Below are 20,000 nucleotides of genomic sequence, written 5' to 3' on the forward strand. Positions count from 1 at the left end.
TCCCTGCTTTTTCCTTGCGGATTTCGGGGTAATGGGTGGATTCTCCCTCATGATCGTACATTGCCGCCATATGCAACGGGTTCCTGAAGGTAAGAGAGAACGGGGCGAAGGTGACAGAGGTTAGAGGGAAAGGGAGCTTCAGACAGAGGGTGAAGGGAGTGGGAGTGGGAGTGAGAGGGTGATGGGGAGACAGAGGGAATGAGAGGGTGAGGGAGAGAGGGAGTGAGAGGGCGAGAGACACAGGGAATGAGAGGGTGAGGGAGAGAGTGGGAATCAGAGTGAGAGTAAGTGAGAGTGTGAGAGGGAGAGAGTGGGAGGTGAGAGGGAGAGAGTGGGAGACAAGAGGAAGGGAGGGGGGGAGAGAGGGAGGCAAGAGGATGTGAGAGGGAGAGAGTGGGAGACAAGAGGATGTGAGAGGGAGAGAGTGGGAGACAAGAGGAAGTGAGAGGGAGAGAGTGCGAGACGAGAGGAAGTGAGAGGGAGAGAGTGGGAGACAAGAGGAAGTGAGAGGGAGAGAGTGGGAGACAAGAGGAAGTGAGAGAGAGAGAGAGAGTGGGAGACAAGAGGAAGTGAGAGAGAGAGAGAGTGGGAGACAAGAGGAAGCGAGAGGGAGAGTGGGAGACAAGAGGAAGTGAGAGGGAGAGAGTGGGAGACAAGAGGAAGTGAGAGGGAGAGAGTGGGAGACAAGAGGAAGTGAGAGGGAGAGTGGGAGACAAGAGGAAGTGAGAGGGAGAGTGGGAGACAAGAGGAAGTGAGAGGGAGAGAGTGGGAGACAAGAGGAAGTGAGAGGGAGAGAGTGGGAGACAAGAGGAAGTGAGAGGGAGACAAGAGGAAGTGAGAGGGAGAGAGTGGGAGACAAGAGGAAGTGAGAGGGAGAGAGTGGGAGACAAGAGGAAGTGAGGGGGAGAGAGTGGGAGAGAAGAGGAAGTGAGAGGGAGAGAGTGGGAGACAAGAGGAAGTGAGAGGGAGAGAGTGGGAGACAAGAGGATGTGAGAGGGAGAGAGTGGGAGACAAGAGGATGTGAGAGGGAGAGAGTGGGAGACAAGAGATGTGAGAGGGAGAGAGTGGGAGACAAGAGGAAGTGAGAGGGAGAGAGTGGGAGACAAGAGGAAGTGAGAGGGAGAGAGTGGGAGACAAGAGGAAGTGAGAGGGAGAGAGTGGGAGACAAGAGGAAGTGAGAGGGAGAGAGTGGGAGACAAGAGGAAGTGAGAGGGAGAGAGTGGGAGACAAGAGGAAGTGAGAGGGAGAGAGTGGGAGACAAGAGGAAGTGAGAGGGAGAGAGTGGGAGACAAGAGGAAGTGAGAGGGAGAGAGTGGGAGACAAGAGGAAGTGAGAGGGAGAGAGTGGGAGACAAGAGGAAGTGTGAGGGAGAGAGTGGGAGACAAGAGGAAGTGTGAGGGAGAGAGTGGGAGACAAGAGGAAGTGTGAGGGAGAGGGCGAGAGTGGGAGGATGAGGGACAGGAAGTGAAAGTGATATATACATAGGTAGGTACGGGATTGACGACCGACTGGCTGTTAAACCTATCCAGTTAGATATAGCGCAAGCGACCGCCTAAAATAATTTATATTCGACTGGCCTCAGTGTATCCACTTTATGAAGAACGCACTATAATTTTGATGGGTTCTATAAATAACCTTCTAACCTTCTCGTTTCTCAAAGGTCATGCCAACTCCAGTGTCCTTTAATATCTGAATAATTCGATCCCTTAAATAATTTCGCAATGCATGATCATGCGATTAAGCACCATCGGTCTTCTAACTGCAAAGAACTGCGATGTTCGAGGCCTGAATATTATTTATTTTTTAATGCAAACGCCTATTGCATTCCGACGCATTGACGTGTATGAAGCAATTAAATATCGTTTAGCTTGTGAAGAAATCATCGAAAATACATTTAAGTACATCGAGTCTACAAAGATGCACTTTTGCCCTAATGAATATTTATCTTCCGTGTCACGCAACGGAGACTGTAAAACAGGTGTCGCTTTGGAAAGCAAACATCTGAGAATTTAACATAACGGGGAAGAGGAGCGTGAGAAAGGGAGACAAGGACAAAGATGTAAATAAAGAAAAAAAAATGGAGACAGAGGGTCAGAAGGGGGAGGAAGAAAGAGGAGAGAAGATGAAGAGGAAGAGAGAGAAAAGAAAGAGAGGGAGACGGGGAGAAAGACAGACCGAGAGAAAAGAAAGTGGGACAGGAGGAAAGAAATAGGAAGTGAAAAAGACAGAGAAGAAACCGAGAAAACCGTGAGAGAGACTGGCAGAGCATGTCCCTACCCCGCACATATGCTAATGTGCGCGCAAGCCCGTCGCCGAGCGAGGTGCGCTGGCCAGAGTCGTTATCCAATGGGTCTTTATTAGATGATGGCGCTGCATTGTTAGCCGCATTATCTCAAAGATACTCCCTCCTATGGACCTGCCCTGGCAAGAAGGGGCAGTGCTGCGCGATTAGATATGAATGGAACTTTTGGATTGTGGATGCATGTGCACCGTCAATGTATGTATGCGTATACATGTAATAACACATTTACATTTACACTTATTCAAATCTACCTATGCATACACAAACGATTACACACAAATATAACTCACTTTCTCTCTGCCACATACACTCATCTCATTTGTGCGCGCGCGCGCGTGTGTGTATTTGCGTGAGATTACTGATTTCCTGTACCCATTCTCAGTAGCTACGCAGTCATGACGACATTCATGATTATCTCCGTAGTGGAACAGCGGATGCAGCTCGATTAATTGAAGCCATAATTGGTAGCTGTGTGCACGTGAAATGGGAGAAATCAAACAAAATCCATCAATTTTCTATCTATATCTAACTGTTCAACTTCAGTGAACATCCAAAGTCTAAACGGGCCTCTTCTAATGTGGAGTTCATAAAACCCTAAACAACAAAGAAGTAAACAACCGCAGTCCGAGTTGACAGACAACCAAACAAATCGACCCAGCCTCGCCCAGCCCCTAGGATTGAGAGAAATATTGCCTCTCAGACTGAACGCGCGATTCCATCTAGTTATCGCCTGTTCTTTTTTTGACTGAATGCATATATTTTACAGAACAGATATATATGATTATATATATACACACATTAAAGTCTTGCAGGTGATTTGTACCTGCCTGAGAGATTAAAATGCGTGAAGGATATGTATTAATGTATCTCAGGTTTTTCCTCCCTTTTTGCATAACGATCTATTAAGCCTATTCGATACATTTTGCGTCTCATAACATGAAGCGAATCCACAACTCGTCAAACTCAGGCAGACTATGTATCGTGTGACTGCGCACTTACTTTTCATCAGGTTCGGAACTACAACACGCGGGAAGATCTAGCATTGGAAAAAAACGGACTCTGGTACTTTCGCTGAATATTCTGATCATCACATAAAATAATCTCAAAGCCTTCTTTCTCTCTTGCTTTCGCGGGCTATCCTCGGGCGCCAGAGCAATGTCTAGACTGGAGTAACGAGCTGCTATAGAGGCTAAAGAAGACGCAATGCGGGAGAGAGGCAGTCCTGTGTACTACTGATACTTTCACTTTCAACAGTTGTCTTTATTATGAAAACGAAGAGAGATGATAAATAAAAGATAGTTTTTTTATTCATACAGATGTTTGTACTGGTTCCTGAAAGAAGTCCTAGTGGAAGAGAAATGGCAAATTACCTTTAATCGTGAGAAACATGGCACAAATGCGTGAGCAAAAGGACCTCTAAATGGTTTGGACGATACACACAATCCATAAAATAAGGACTAATTTGATTAGAGTAGTTTTTTATTTGAAGATACCCATGCTTTTCGAACGAATGTTAATATTGCATTGATATTTTAAAATGTAGAATATAATTACTTGAATATAAACCAAATCATGAGAGAGAGAGAGAGAGAGAGAGAGAGAGAGAGAGAGAGAAGAGAGAGAGAGAGAGAGAGAGAGAGAGAGAGAGAGAGAGAGAGAGAGAGAGAGAGAGAGAGAGAGAGAGAGAGAGAGAGAGAGAGAGAGAGAGAGAAAGTATATATATATGTATGTGTGTATATGCGAATATATATATATATATATATATATATATATATATATATATATATATATATATATATATATATATAATGTGTGTATGTGTGTGTGTGTGTGTGTGTGTGTGTGTGTGTGTGTGTGTGTGTGTGTGTGTGTGTGTGTGTGTGTGTGTGTGTGTGTGTGTGTGTGTGTGTGTGTATTATTTATATTATATAATATTGGGCAATGGTTTCTAACCTGTGGGGCGCGCCCCATACAGAAGCACTAAGGGATGCTTGGGGGGGGGGGGGGCAAGGGTCGATAAAGAGGGAAATTATATTTGAGAACTATGAATTACGGTGGTAGTTGAAAAACTAGAACAGGTAAGTGTAATTTTTTTTTGTAAATTTTACTGACATGTGCCGAGTAAGGGGCAAGAGACGTGTATTCAGGGAGGGGGGAAGATAATTAGCAAAGGTTGGCAAACCTATATAGGGTGATGCAATAAGCGCAATGTGGTATTACATGACTTCACAAGCGTAAACAGAATTTCCTCCCTGGTAAATCTTGTGATCAACTAGTAAATATGAATGAATTAATAAAGAAATAAGACCGGATGATGGCAGTTCAGTGTCTCTCCCTCCCATAAGAACAAACAAATAAAATACGAACAAATTACATGTGCACAGTTGTATTTCGGGGCAATGAAATACGGCACTGACGGAAAACAAAAGATGTTCGACGGTTAAACTAAATAAAATAAAATAAAATAAAATATAGGAAGACATAAGGAGACTGGAAGATGAAAACAGTACATGAAGGACTTTAATTACACAAAGGAAATGAGTCTTTTCATAGAGCATGTACCAATTACAAGTCGAGAGTAAACAGATTAACGGAAAATTAACACGATTATAATATGAAACGCACTGTTAAAACCAATTTACTTGCAAATGCCATTGGTCTTATTGAATGACTTCGTTGTCCGAGGAACACTGCACATTTACGGAATGTATTGCACGATTAAGTCTCGATATTGCCATATCTCTAGCTAATATAGGCCATGTTGCCAATGGTACATGGCGCTCCATTGGGAGAGAATAAAGCGATAACTTTGTATGTTCTATCTAGAAAGGATACGTAAGGAACTTAAAAAAAATAGATAGAAGCCTGAATATTTGATAAAACATACACAAGGTATTCTCAAAGAATATCCACATGTCTACACACACGTATATAAAAATAAATTCATTCCGTGTAAATATGATTATACACACTGTATTGTACATTCAAAATGAATTCATCGCTTGTAACCGATCAGCGTTTCCTGATACTGCGGCATGAAAAACGAAGGTGCGTTTGTTTTTCTGTGCATCTGCGTTTGTTTGTTTCTGTTTCTGTTTCACATTCACTCTCTCACACTTTTCAGGGGCGTGCACGTGCACACAGATAAAAATCTATAACTTTACATCATTGTTTGTATCAGACTAGACGTATATACTGCTTATTTATACATACAAATATATCAATTTCTCACGCATCCCATTCATAAAGATAGATTTTCCTTTATTTGGTACAGCCCACCACAAGATCACTTCGTGACAGGTCATTCACTCTGATAGAAACTGCTGCTCCTCTCCAACATCGTCTTTCTGGTTACCGGTTATTACTGTATAGCTGGTCATTATTACCCAATTCTTCCTTTGTAGTTTTTTCGTTTTGTCTTTTTCTTTAATTGCTTGAAAATGTATTCGAGACATTTGTATTTCACATAAGTATTAATTGGGAAAATTTTAAACATCTAAATAATTCAGAGAGTGCTATAAAGGAAGGCACAAAATTTGATGTCTATACAGGGACACTGACTTGGTGATTAGCAACAATAACCAGTAGTTAACCTTTGTAATATCAGAACAGATGTGAAGCAAAATATCCTTCTTTACCTGACCATTAATTTGGTGTGGAGTTTCTAAATGTGATAAACACTTAAATAATTCACATTCTATCACAATAAATGATATATACAAGTTCTAAAATATCTATCACTTTCAAATGTATTGTACATATGGAGAGCAGCTCTATGATGTAATGTTATTGGGGAAGAGTTCAAAAAGAAAAAGTAGGGAACATACATAGAAAAAAATAAATGAGAAAAAACTAAAATATATCAATGCAGATGCATGATAATTCAATCTAATCAGCAATAAAAAGGATTAAAATGGGAATGTTGCAAGAAACACTAAACACACAGAGAAACAATAATGGCATTAAACTAAATCAAGAGGAAATAAATAAAAAGGTTTCCTATTTCTAAAGTCATAATGGTATCAACCTATGGAAATAAAACAAAAGATGATCAGAAACATTTATTTATTCCCAACATCCATTCAATACAAATCATGAGCTATTTACATATAAAAATGCTATTTAAGCTGATACAATAAAGTGATTAATATACAATAAATTCACAATGACACATCCCTAAGTACAAAAATAAACACTAATTCTACACTCAATATTATGGTCAGAAAATGCATCAAATTTGAGTTAGTAAAACAATTATAATGACACTTATGTTCTGAAAATCTCAGACAACTACATATGCTTTATCAAGTAAATATCCAAAACATATGAAACACTTCTATCCACATTTAAGAAATTTTACTAACAGGATCTAAAAAGAAAAAATATATAGAAATTTGAACTACAAAGTCTCAACCATTAGTTCATGCTCTTTTGAGAAGAATTAGTATTACAGAACTATTGCATTGCCCTCAATTCCCTCATTATTCTCCCTTATAGTCTGGTTTCCTCTTTTCTCTGAAGGCCGTAAGACCCTCAATCCTGTCTTTTGTTGGGATGACTTGGGCATAACAAGCCTCCTCAATGGACAAGCCAGTGCCAAGGTCAACCTCCATCCCTCGTGAGATGGCAGTCTTGGCCATCTTGACACCAATAGGGCCATTGGGGAGTATTTTTTGTGCCAGATCCAGGGCCTTGTGGTATGCAGCATCTCCTGTGTCATTCTGGGGGGCCACATGATTCACAAGGCCTATTTCAGCAGCTTGTTTGCCGTTGAGTATTGCAGCTGTGAAAATCAGTTCCTTTGCCTTTGCAGTGCCAATAATGCGAGGAAGTCGCTGGGTTCCTCCAGCACCGGGTATGATAGCCAGTTTTGTTTCCACTAGGCCCATTTTTGCTGTGTCTGCAGCAACGCGAAGGTCACAGGCAAGTGCCATTTCAAGTCCTCCTCCGAGTGCAGCACCATCCAGAGCAACAATCACAGGCATGGGTAGGTTTTCAATATCCGAGATGCAGCTACGGGCTTTGGCAACAAAGGGACCAACCTCTTCTGGCTTCATTTTGGCTCTCTCCTTCAAGTCAGCACCAGCACAGAATATGCCTGGCACAAGAGACCGCAGCACAACCACTCTTACATCGCGGCTGTGACGAACATCCTCAATTGCCTCCATGAACTCCTTCAGCAAGTTCTTACTAATTGCATTCTTGGCAGCTGGCCGGTTGAACCCAAATACTGTAACTCCCTCATGATCACCTGTTAACTTTTCTACGACAACATCTGGGCTTGTTGAAGAAAAGCAACGGCTGGGGACGCTTACCCAAGCCGAGCGAAACAAACGGACACTTGCACTGCGAATCATGTTCCTAATAGAGTGAGGTGGGTTTCACCTGTAAAAGTTGAAGGAATTGTTGTAAGAGATGTATTAAGAAAGTGTAGGAAGACTTCTAACACCCACACCAATGATAAATGAAAAATAGGAGAAAAGAACTGGTAAAATATCTGTTTCTTTTGGATGACAGCAGACTGAAAATAAGGGGAAAAAGACTGCATATAACAATTTTGAAAATGCAATCCAATTCAAATAAGTATTTCATGAAAGGCAATATAGTAGAAAAATCTGTTGCTCCAATTAACTCAAGTTAATAGAGCAAAATTAATACAAACATCACATAATACTGATAAAAAATAACATTCAATCTGTGTGTAAGGAAAAACCTACATTTCATTATTTGTGAAAAGACATACGGACTCTCTAAAGCAAACTGCCTTTAGCTTTCACCATAATGACAACCTAAAAGAGAAACCCATTAGGTGAAATTGTATGTGTCAAAGAGAAAGTCTTAGATGTTGTGTGACTTCGTTGATTCGGGTTTTACTTATTTTAGGTACAATCTTTTCATATCAACTGATAAGTGAATAGTCCATAAACAATCAGGGTATAACCTTTACACACACACACACACACACACTCACACTCACACACCAATACACTCACACAAACTCATATCCACAGACAGACAGACACTGCCACTGATACAGACACACCCACCCACTCATACATACACTCATAATCATCACCCCCCCCCCCCACACACACACATACATAAAATTAAACACCCTCACACATGCATACAGTATTTAAAAAAAAAAAAATCACTCCCACACACATACAGTACATACATACAAACTCACATTCCCAGTTACAGCCACACAAAAACACATTCCCAGTTACACCCACACACATACATACAAACTCACACTCTCACCCACACACATACATACTAATTCACACTGACACTTACACACATGCATACAAACAAACACACACTTACTGACACCCACACACATGCATACAACAAACGCACACTCATTCACACCCACACACATGCATACAAACACACACACACATACAAACTCTCACACACACATACTTTTATCCACATCCCCACACACAGCAGATAAAAATATTCACCTAAATTAAATTTATCTTTAAAGAAATGTACAAATAACTTACTCCCTACTCCTTGCATAGTCTCTGGAAATTACTCCATATTTGCTGAATGCTACTACCACATACAGATCACTTTATTCTTATACCTGAACTTCATTCTTTCCTATCTTAAACTTCTTGTTTATCTTGGTGTTAATAAAGGACTTTTATCAATAATAATTTTGGAGTGTAGGTTAAGAATGGTTAGGTCTGGTCATGTCAGGATAAGAAATATTAAGGAGAGCCTTGGTTGGGATGAACCCTGGTGAGGCAGGAGCATATATTAAAGTCCATTATTATGAGACCTTCTAGTTTCTTATACAATGTACAGACTGGCTGATTTATAACATTTTTAGGTTATGAATAAATCTACAAAGCTTAATAAATTTATTGAATAGAATTGTTTGTATATTTTATTATTTTCTTAGAAACTCAAGATTCCTTTATATATGCAGATATATATATATATATATATATATATATATATATATATATATATATATATATATATATAGATAGATAGATATATATACACGCACACACATATATATTTTTTTCAAATTCACCACAATATTGCCAAGATAGTAAATTAACCCTACTTTCTTTTAATCTTACATGATGAGTGAATCCTTAACCTATACTCAAAGATATCACCAAGGCATTGCAACTTGTAACCATAAGAGCTCAGAATTAAGGAAAAAATTATCCGAAGAATTGTAGTATAAGACATACATGGTAAACATTGGATGGAATAAGAATTGATAAATTCTTGCACGGTTATTCCTTCGCCAGTTATCAAAAGTATAAAAAAGTGGTTTTACCTTTCTGATAAATAAACTGTGGTTTATGGAACCAAGCACTCACTTTAACCTATGGGTATTGGGTGCTCTGGTAAAGGTCAACAAACCTCTACCATATGTTTGGATGGATAAAACTAAATTATTTCTTAAAACAAATTATACAATTATCAACCTTTCAAATGGCTTTTATTAGATTCTGAGCTTATTCTGTAGTAAATATTAGAATTTTGCTCTATCATGCCGAGCATACTGAGGTGAAGACAATGTTTGATTGGGGGAGGAGGGAGCAGTGACACCCTTCGACCCTCTTCTGGCACCAAGTCATGGTAATTTTGATAAAGTTTGTGACATTGAGTTCCAACCGTACTATAGAGAATTGCCAAAAGATTATCCAGGTAATTGTTTGATACAAGACAATGAAGCAAATCCACGTCCTCTGTGCTCTGCCAAAGGCCAACAAACTTCTTTCCTGGATATTTGGCAAGATAGGTCTCAGATTAGGTTCTTTTCTTGATGAGAAATTATATGGGAGGTCAATATGCTCTATCTTGTGACAACATACGACAGGGTTTGTGAGCTATTGCTGTGCAAATATATATTTGTATGCATGCTGCCAAAGTTGGAAAATTTGAAAAGTGAACGTGTCCTGCTTGCTGCAAGTTATTTTCTTTGTTTCACATTATTTGCAACAACTGAAAGAATTGTGGTATAATTTTTTTTTTTTTCTTATATAAACTTTATTCTGCCAAATTGGTAATTCTGTACAATACAGATGCACACTCAGAGGCTGTCCAACTCCGTCACAAAATGGTTTCAAGAATCCAAGTTTTCAGCTTTGACCATTCATTACCATTCACGTCATGACTGATTATTTCTTGTAACGATGGCTGTATGGAACTGGACCTGTACCTTTTTGTCCTATACAAGAATATGAACTTTTATTTGCTCTAGCTTTGTGTGTCCATCCCGTAAAGATCAACTTTTATATTTCGTTTTGTATTTAACGTTGTTATATGTATTCTATTGGCATACGTGTACATATATGACCTGACCTGACCTATACGTGTGCATATGACCTAACCTAACTTAACTTAATCTAATCTTAAGAGGAAGAGAAAAATAGATCCTAATAACCTACGGTAACAAATTTAAGAAAAAGCGATTGATTAGATTCTTAATAATTCCTTAATAGAATAGTAATTAACCTCAGCAATGAGCGGGGACTGATGTCAATTAGTGACTGAAAACGAGCAGAGAAAGAATTAATGTTTTATCGAGTCTGCCGGTGTACGTGCAGGCAGACATGGGCGTCATATCCTTGTTAAATAACAGCCTTTCACTACACTTCCTTTTTCTCTCTCTTTCTCCTCCTCCTCTCGCTTTATCCTTACTCGATTTCCTTTCTGTCGAGCTCTTCCTTGCTCTCGAAATGTCCCGGATAAAAGCCGGCGTGAGATAAGCGCCCTTCTCCCGACGCCGCAGAGAAACAACGAAAACAACCAAACACACAAACACGACAGACGATGTGCCTGGCGGGAAATTATCCTTAAATTTCTTTTATTCTATAGAATATTTGGCTCTAATTCACTCACCCAGCTGGACGGCAGCCTCGGTACAACAAAGACCTGTGTTCCCTGTAGCTCCGAAGATGACAAGGCGGCGGATATTAGCCATTTTACACGAAATAAGGATGAACGGGAAGCGATTTGATGATGAAACTTAAGGCCTCGCGTTCAAGATTGCATGTATTCCAGATGCCTTATTGCAATTATGTGTGTGTATTATATAGACTGAAATCTTGACATTTCTTTTATTTCAAGGCGGTGTAATCATTTTCACTAGCATTTTTGAGATACTGACACTGATATGGATGCGCAGGGTCATTATGTTTTTTGTCCATAAACGATGCATATTTGAAAGAAGAGTAAATGAATCCAAAAGCCCCAAAATTGCACAAACCAATACACGTAATGCAAACCAGTACATTAACCAATTTTCAAAATTTGACACCCTAATACCCCCCAATTCCTTTGATTTCGAACGTCACCCCGTTCCGTACCCCCTGTCCAGCGTTCCGTTCCGCTATCCCGCTCGTTCCGTCCATCCATCCCGTTCCTGAACAGCGGAACAGTCAATTGAACACGGGAACAGCGCAAGGACGAGGGCCAGAGAGCCTTCTTGAGCTTCGAGGACTTTCGTAAAGCTTTCCGGGCGTGGTGGGAGCGGCGGCGGCGGCGGGGCGTGATGGCGGGCGGCGGCGGCGGGGCGGCGGCGGCGGCAGCGGCCCTCGCGTCGGATATCAGCCGCCGAAACCCGCAGGATGAATACGAACTCATCCAGCGCATCGGGAGCGGGACTTACGGCGATGTTTACAAGGTGCGGGCTTTGGGGCCAGACTCGGGGATTATCTCTCGCTTGCCCTATTCTCCTCCTCTCTCTGTGCCAGGTTGCATTATTGCATTATTCTCTATTCCTATTGAACCTTGGACGTGGTTCTCTCGCTGTTCATCTTTGGGATTTTTTTCTGTCTGCTCTCTATTTTCTTTCTCTCCCTCCTCTCTCTTCTCTTCTCTGTGATTGTTTTCACAGAGATTGGTTCTCTCTTTTTTCACTTTGTATTCTGATTTTTCTTTCTTGCTGTGTATCACAGAAATTATTTTCTCTGCTCTTTATTCTTTCTTTCTCTCTCTCTCTTCACATCTCATTTCTAATCAATGATCCCTTTTCTCGTTGCTACTTGTCGCAGAGGTTTTCTCGCTCTTTATACATTTTCTTTCTGTGGTGAATATTTTTAGGGATATTTGTCTCTTTCTTTCTTTGGGAAATGTTTTGAAGACACTTGATGATCTGTCATTGGCCTTGTACCTGCTGGTGGGTGAACGAGGGCCAGCAGACCTCCGCAATGTATAGTGCGGCCAAGGGGGAATATGCAGAACTCTCTGAGGATATATTGCTAAATGAGGAGTTGGTCTGAGTTCTATAGTGCGTTGTGCAGGTGTTTTGGTAGTTGCTTTGACAGTACTCTACTGTCATCCTTAATTTGATGGAGTTTGTAGGCCACCATTCACAGATCGTAGTAATTTTATTTTGGGTTGGGTAAAAGAAAACCTGTGCAAGTATGAGGAGAAGGGTCAAAATTTTATTTTTTCTCATTTTGGTATTGTGACTCATTGATGAGCTTCTTAAAATCTCATTTAGGTTGATATGAGTATATTGAATATGATATTCTTTTTACTTTGCAAACCTTTAGTGTCTGAGTTAGTGAAAGCCAAGGGCACGCAAGTGTTTTTTTTAACCAAAGGCTGGCAGTAGCAATAAAATTTTCCAGGTGGTCCAATCTCTCAGTCAGCATAATCCTCTTCTCATAACAACTTGGTTGGAGGTTGAGTGAATAGTATGGATTGGTCAGAATTGGCGAGTATGGCATGGCAAGAGAGTACAGAATTAGTTTTTCAAGATTAAGGACCTCACTTCCGCGTTTGTTCCCAGAATTCGAGTGTTGGGTAATAAGTCTGTTTGCCTGTCTCTTATAGAAATTCTTGTGCAGAAACCCTCCAAATGCCCACATTCTAGGCCTTGATAGCAGGGTTGGGGTTGAAAGGTATCAGGGAAATTGTGGGGCAAAATATAAGTAATATACACAAAATCAGGTACCTTATTGTCTAATGCAGGGAGCTATCCCCCCTGCAACCCCCCCACCCCATGCGGGCTGCCACCTCCCAACCCCAGTCCAAGAAAACAGAATCCTCTATATATTCACAGCAGAAGAGAGTGTCGTACAGACTCACCATCAAGGGATAGGGGACAGGAGTCCCCCATGGGGGGTTACTAGGGGCAGAGCCCTCTTCATTAGACAATATAGTGACTGATTCTGTATATATTATTCATATTTTACTCATTAAGGCCAAGATTGTTGTTAATGGGGAGGGGGGGAGGCAGTTCTGCAAAATAAAATCTTTATATTTGGATAGTGGAGAGTGAGAGGAATCCATCGATAACAAAATCATCACAATCCATCAGGCAGAATGATTCTCTAAAATTACCAAACTGCTTGTATTGCCTTGGCTAGAGGTAGAGAGACAAATTGTGTAAAATGCCAGTGATTTGTGCATAATGTAAATTAAAATTGTAAAATATGTTATTTTATATTCATCCACATTTCATACAATGTGCTCAGCCTTTGCCGTTACTTCTGCACCTCTCTGTCATATAGTGTTATACTCTAAAAAGTCCTGCCTGTATATTCTGACAGGATGCCACGTACTAGTAAACTCCTGGGTGTATTCTGAAATGGAAATAATATTATAATTACATACATGTATTTAAAATATAAGAACTAGCTCATATCTGCCTTGATTAGTCGAATAACACCATGCCCTGAACAAAAATCATAATGAAACTGTCCTTTTTTATGCTTGGTATATCCGTTTTAGTATAGTTTCCATTGTTGGATATCTTGTATAGATGAATTGAATGTCTAGGAAAGATTTTTTTTTTTTTTTTTTTTTTTTTAATGGCTCTTTTTCTAAGTGCCAATCAGTTTGAATGAAAATTAATTTGTTGATTGTTTAACTGAGGAATGAAGGTTGAGATGGGTACCTCTAGTTTTGTATTCCTTTATCTTTTTTTTTTCTTTTTTAAGAATTATTATCTTCAATATGTGCCGAAAATTTTGTAAATGAAAAGTACCTTAGATTTTATGAATTGGTTGAGTCCTTGTACTGTTTATATTGTCATACTCGTAAACTATACTAAAGAAAACTCCAGTATTGAAAACCATTGCAAATGTTTTATAAACATTCTTGCGGGATATTTTAAGAACTTTTTCCTTTTTCAAAATTTTTTGTCTGCTTTCTATAATCTAAGTATAAATTACCTATGTATCTCGCATGTTCATTCCCTTGTTACATACCATGAGAATTATTTCTCTTTCTCATCATCTTCTTCCTTTGTGTTTTTCAATTGGGATTTATTTTATCTGATTAGTTTTTTTTTCTTTTTATCCAGTGAATTTTTCCATTAAAAACAAATCTCTTCCTGAATCTTATCAGACCTTTCCCTGCATTAGTCATTCTCTCTTAGGTCTTTAAATATTCTTTTTCAGTTTTAAGATATAGGCCAGCGTGAAAGGCATTGGTTAACAGTAGAGTTTTAGCGTTTATTTTTAGACCTTTTCTCAGTGGGGGAGATTGGGAGGCAGAATTTAGCATTTTAGAAATATTTAACCCTAGTTGGCAACTACGGTATATTTTTTTTTACTTTGCCATATTATAGATATTTGATTATTACTTATCAGAATTCATACAATAAAAGGACTTAAAAGGAATCTAGATAAATGTAAGATAAGTATTTGAAATTAGAAAAAAAGGCTTAGTTAGTCATGTTAGGTATCGGGGATGGAAGAGAGTATATCATTGTAAATATTATTTTTAGTTGTGGATTTAAAATATCTTTATTTTCTTTACTTCAGAATTTTGACTGACAGTTGAGAGAATGCTTTGATAAGAGTTAATTGTATAAGATTTATAAGGATAGGTTAGTTTTTATTTTTATTTATTTATTTTTTTTTTATTTATTTATTTATTTTTTTCATTATCATGATATCCTTATTCTCCATATAGACAGAGAGGTCAGTATAAATATGTATCTATTTTTGATTATCACTGATGGTATCAGTGGTCAGTTTGTGAGTCAAAATGTACCGATTTGTTTTTACTTAGATGCGATTATTAAAGGGAAGAGGCTCATTGAAAGGAAGGTAGAAGATCCATGGAATGAAAGTGAAAAACTCAAAGACAAAGTGGAGATTAATGAAAATAAGTAAGAAATGACGAGAAAATAAACAACCAACGTTCATAGAGAGTGGCCTATGATTAACTCAAATTTTAAAGAGGTGTCTCTTTTCTACACACGATATTTCTCATGCCATCCAATTGTAAATGATTAAAAATGATGGGGAATATTGAAAATGAGCTAAGTTGGTTTATATTTAAGTAATGAATCTTAGAAGAACAGCTGACAGTGTTGATGTGGTACCTATTCTTAAGCTCCTTTGGCAAATTACAGTAAGATGATATAATCACTCATGTAAAACTACTTTACTTGTTTTTTAAGAAAGCTCTATAAAGTTAAAATATCATATCTCTAGTAATTTTTCAGCTGTCACAGGTCAGTGAATAAAGGGAATTTAGTAGTTCTAATATTTCTGCAGTGATTTTTGTATATATATACTCTATACAAAAGTGTTTTTCACTCTTAAAGGGTATACCACCAAAATATCTGATGCAGAAGTAGCTCCTTAATTCACTAAACATTTCTGGCCATTCTAATTCAGTTCAGTCAAAGAAGTGAAAAATATTTCTAGAATCTGTATATCATAATCTGTATTATGATACTTGAAAACATAGCAGTACTTTCTCCTGGATCTTATGGGAATATTAGTACAGTTTGCCCAGTATCCTCTATATCCTCATCTGAGTGACTAGATATAGTCTGTAGGTCAATTAATGGTTAAGGAGAGGGATACAGGCATTATCACAAATACACCAAACAGGCTTACACACATATAAAAGTCAGTATTGAAAAAAAAAAAAAAACTTTGCCAGACTAGTTGCTATAGTCAAGTTAAGCTCAACATTTTGGGGAGGTATCTTGATTTATTAATGATAGGCATTTCAGCTTGTTCTTATTAGCATTTTACTTTTTTTTTTTTTTTTTTTTTTTTTTTAAGCTTGTAATGACCCGATTTGAAAAATGACTAGAAATACAAGACAAAAAAAAGAGATGAAATTTAAACAAAAGAATAAAAAGAAACATAAAAAAAAAAATGCTTCAAGGAGAGGGAAATAGGATTAGCATGGGGATTATCAGGAAGCTTAATGCAGACATTCATAGCCTTAACTCCCCCAAGCCTGTGTGTACATAACTTACTTACCCATGCAGAACGATAAACTCTCAACGCCTTTAAACATATGTCCACATTTAATGATGTAGTAAATTACAAGGAAGTCATTAAAAATCTCACATTTGATTCTTATAATAGAGATATAAAAAGTTGCCATAATGATTTAATAATGATTGAATACCATCAGTAAGAGTGAGTGGGTGAGTGAGTGAGTGAGTGAGTGAGTGAGTGAGTGAGTGAGTGAGTGAGTGAGTGAGTGAGTGAGTGAGTGAGTGAGTGAGAGTGAGAGAGTGTGAGTGAGTGAGTGAGTGAGTGAGTGAGTGAGTGAGTGAGTGAGTGAGTGTTTGTGTGTGTGTGTGTGTGTGTGTGTTTGTGTGTGTGTGTGTGTGTGTGTGTTTGTGTGTGTGTGTGTGTGTGTGTGTGTGTGTGTGTGTGTGTGTGTGTGTGTGTGTGTGTGTGTGTGTGTGTGTGTGTGAGAGAGAGAGAGAGAGAGAGAGAGAGAGAGAGAGAGAGAGAGAGAGAGAGAGAGAGAGAGAGAGAGAGAGAGAGAGAGTGAGAGTGAGAGTGAGAGTGAGAGTGAGAGTGAGAGTGAGAGTGAGAGTGAGAGAGTGAGAGTGAGAGTGAGAGAATGAGTGTAACATGGCTTTTTTCTTATTATGCTGGTGTACTCTGTAAAGTAAATTTTTAGAAGGCTCATGTTATAAGTGCAATTTCTGTTTTGTAACTGTATAGGCTTTATGGTTTCTAAATAACAAACTGCAAGGAGATATGAATAGTAATGATTGATGTTTTATTGTTATTTTTAAATGTAGAACAGGAAAGAGAAAATGGCCTTTTAGAAGATAACTTTCATCACAGTATGCTAGGTAAACTAGCATAATAATTGGTTATTATTAGCAATCCTTACTATTAAAAATGTTTCCTTTCCATAATATTCATCCGTTGATAATTTTAAACTAAAAGTAATATAGCCTAGCTCTTCCTTGTTGAGAATTCGTATTGCTTTTTTATCCTGTGCCCTTTAGATGATTATTTAAAAAACCAAAAGAATACTTTGGGAGAATAATATTATTAGTATGATTCAATTATTGAGTTGATTGTAGGTTAAGAAAAAACAATAAAGAGTTCAATAATTTTGTTTAGCAGGAATGTGTAAGTAATTTGCTGTTGAAATGATGATAAACTGAGACTCACACAAGGAACATAGTCATAGTGAAAGTTTAGAGAAATTGTCATAGTGCTTTAATTTTTCACTTTTTTATTATTATTATTAAAAAAAAAAGAAAAGAAAAATAAAGGAGCAAGTAGATTTATATTTTTTATTGCTTTCTGACTCCTCCACACACACACGCATGCAGCAAGGACAAAGGCTTAGACAGCTAACCAAACAAATATGCTATCAAGGACAGTGTAGGAGACACGCCCCCACTGTGGGCACTGTTCTTGGTAATTGTGGGTGCACTCATTCCAGTTTTCTAGATGAATAGCTTTTAGCTGTTCATGTGTATATATGTATATTTTTTAAAGGTGATTAGGGCATCTAAATGAGTGCAGATAGTGTATATATACATTATCATAAGATTTATGTTATAGAATGGTGAGGTAGAAATTGTCTTGTATCTCTAGTGGAAGTGTGTTTGCTAAAACAAATATCTTATTTTTTATGAAAATTTAAACTTTGAGAAGAAACAGGTCATAATGTAGAAGAAAATGTGTTTAAGAAGAAAATGAAAAATTATATACAGTTCAGATTGATAAGAACATCATCTACAAAATTGAGTTGGTTTCAAGTGTGAATGGAAATGAACAGTCACACATAGAGTCAGTGCTCTTATAACCTATTTGTGAAGGATGATATTGGTTGCAACTCTTTAGAAAGATGACTTTGCTGAAATGGGTTTATGCAGTGTCAGAAGCAAGGAGTTCCTATGATGAGGTTTTCTTGCCTTTTCTTAATTTTCTGGTTGTTGTTGGAGTTGATAATTGATTATTTTGATAATTTTGAGAGTACTTATATACTTGGGCTACCCATTGGTATTTTGTTTTATTGATGTTCACATGTAGATGACTCCAGATGTGCTAGAGATCAGTCACAAGGCCAACCTGACCTCACCCAACTATCCCATTCTTTGAGTTTTTAAAGAGATTATTAGTTTTGTTGTTAATATTATCAATAATTTTATAATTGTAGTAGCCATAAGGGTGTTGATGATAATTATGGAAAGAAATTTTCTTTAAAGAAAATGAAAATGATGAAAATAATGATAGTAATAAAAATAGTAATGATAGTAATAATGATAATAATAATTATGATAATGATAATAATAATAATAATGATAATGATAATGATAATAATTATAATGATTGTAATAGGGCAAGCAGGTCAAGTCAGGTGGATGTAGTAATTAACTCCTTGATGAGTAAGCATTTGTGAAGTTGTATATATGTAAACAAGATTCGTAAAACAAAACGATAGTGGACACAAAAAACTCAGCAAGAGTTGATACAAGCACAATTTGTCTCTAAGGGGAATGTCTACCAGTTTTATGGCCAAAATCTTTCACTTTGCCAATTTTGAGTTATATGCTTTTCCAGAGTTTCAGGACCTCCAAATCCCCCTGAAATTTTTAAGACCCATCTGCTATTTTTAAGGTGGTAGCATCCACTTTCGATGTCCACCGAAATATTATTCTTCACCTTACTTTAGAGAGTCAGCAGTTGTGATGTAATGATTAGATTGAATTTTAAAAGTGAAATAATTTTCAGAGGTTTATAAAATTTTGCATCATTTCAGACCAGCCTTCATTTATTTTGGAATAATCTAAAAGGTCTGGGAATCTTTCAAAAAGTAACAAAGAATTTTTGTATACAAATGAATAAGAATGATGTGCTGTTTATATAGAGCATTTAATTTTGTTTATGTTTGGATCATATTTTGTCAGTTTCATCCTTCATCAAAATGTTTTGAACATGCATTTTGTAAAAGTGATATATATAGGAAAATCCCTTTTGCGGTGTTCCTACAGTATTCTATGTAAAATATTCCCCCCTCCCCCCAAAAAAGCTTGAAATTGAAAAATGTGCTTCTGCATACTATAGAAGAAAGATTGTTCTATTCAGAAATGAAATCAGAATCCCTGTATTATTATTAGTTTTATTTTATTTTATTTATATATTTATTTTTTATAGAAAGTTTTAATAATTGCTCAATTTATGCCGAGAAACACCCGAACAGTAGGACCTTACAGTAAGGGAAACTGACATATATATATATATAAAAAAAGAACGATTTTTACCCAAGACTCCAGAATGCGTTTAGATGATAGACGATAATGATGTATGAAAATAAACATAAAAAACTTATTTTTAGAGTACTTATTTACGCACAAAAACTCTAGAAAATGCAAATTTAGTCCAAAATTAACATATTATGGTTCATTTTGCAGATTAAAAAAAAAAAAAAGACACTTGAAAGTCATCTCGTTAAAATATTGCCCCCCCCCCCC

General features: G+C 37.6%; 2 protein-coding genes across 6 annotated transcripts in view; one reads left to right on the forward strand and one right to left on the reverse strand.

The window, feature by feature from the left end:
- Positions 1-6,350: 6,350 nt before the first annotated feature.
- Positions 6,351-11,338, reverse strand: LOC113830345 (methylglutaconyl-CoA hydratase, mitochondrial). Of its 3 annotated transcripts, none has more exons than XM_027383554.2 (2): positions 11,183-11,338; positions 6,351-7,687 (listed from the first exon to the last, which is right to left on the reverse strand). In XM_027383554.2, the coding sequence occupies exon 2, from the start codon at positions 7,657-7,659 to the stop codon at positions 6,784-6,786; it is 876 nt and encodes a 291-aa protein (XP_027239355.2). In that variant the 5' UTR covers positions 7,660-7,687; positions 11,183-11,338; the 3' UTR covers positions 6,351-6,783. The 3 variants fall into 3 exon arrangements, with proteins under 3 accessions (XP_027239355.2, XP_027239354.2, XP_027239356.2); XM_027383553.2 differs by lacking the exon at positions 11,183-11,338 and adding an exon at positions 10,982-11,139; XM_027383555.2 differs by lacking the exon at positions 11,183-11,338 and adding an exon at positions 8,020-8,037.
- Positions 11,339-11,685: 347 nt separating this feature from the next.
- hppy (MAP4K3-like protein hppy) overlaps positions 11,686-20,000 on the forward strand; it is an 84,745-nt gene continuing 76,430 nt past the window's right edge. For 2 of the 3 annotated variants that reach the window (XM_070135796.1, XM_070135795.1), the window contains exon 1: positions 11,687-11,966. In XM_070135796.1, coding sequence (XP_069991897.1) covers positions 11,835-11,966 — 132 coding nt within the window. In that variant the 5' untranslated portion in view covers positions 11,687-11,834. Of the gene's footprint in view, positions 11,967-20,000 lie in introns of all 3 variants that reach the window. The other variant, XM_070135794.1, reaches the window with a different exon arrangement.

The sequence above is a fragment of the Penaeus vannamei genome, chromosome 21 (assembly GCF_042767895.1).
Source record: "Penaeus vannamei isolate JL-2024 chromosome 21, ASM4276789v1, whole genome shotgun sequence".
Classification (NCBI taxonomy): Eukaryota; Metazoa; Arthropoda; class Malacostraca; order Decapoda; family Penaeidae; genus Penaeus; species Penaeus vannamei.

Bases quoted from the DNA above. Each gene is read 5' to 3' on its own strand.
- LOC113830345 (XM_027383554.2), bottom strand. From the start codon at position 7,659: ATGATTCGCAGTGCAAGTGTCCGTTTGTTTCGCTCGGCTTGGGTAAGC.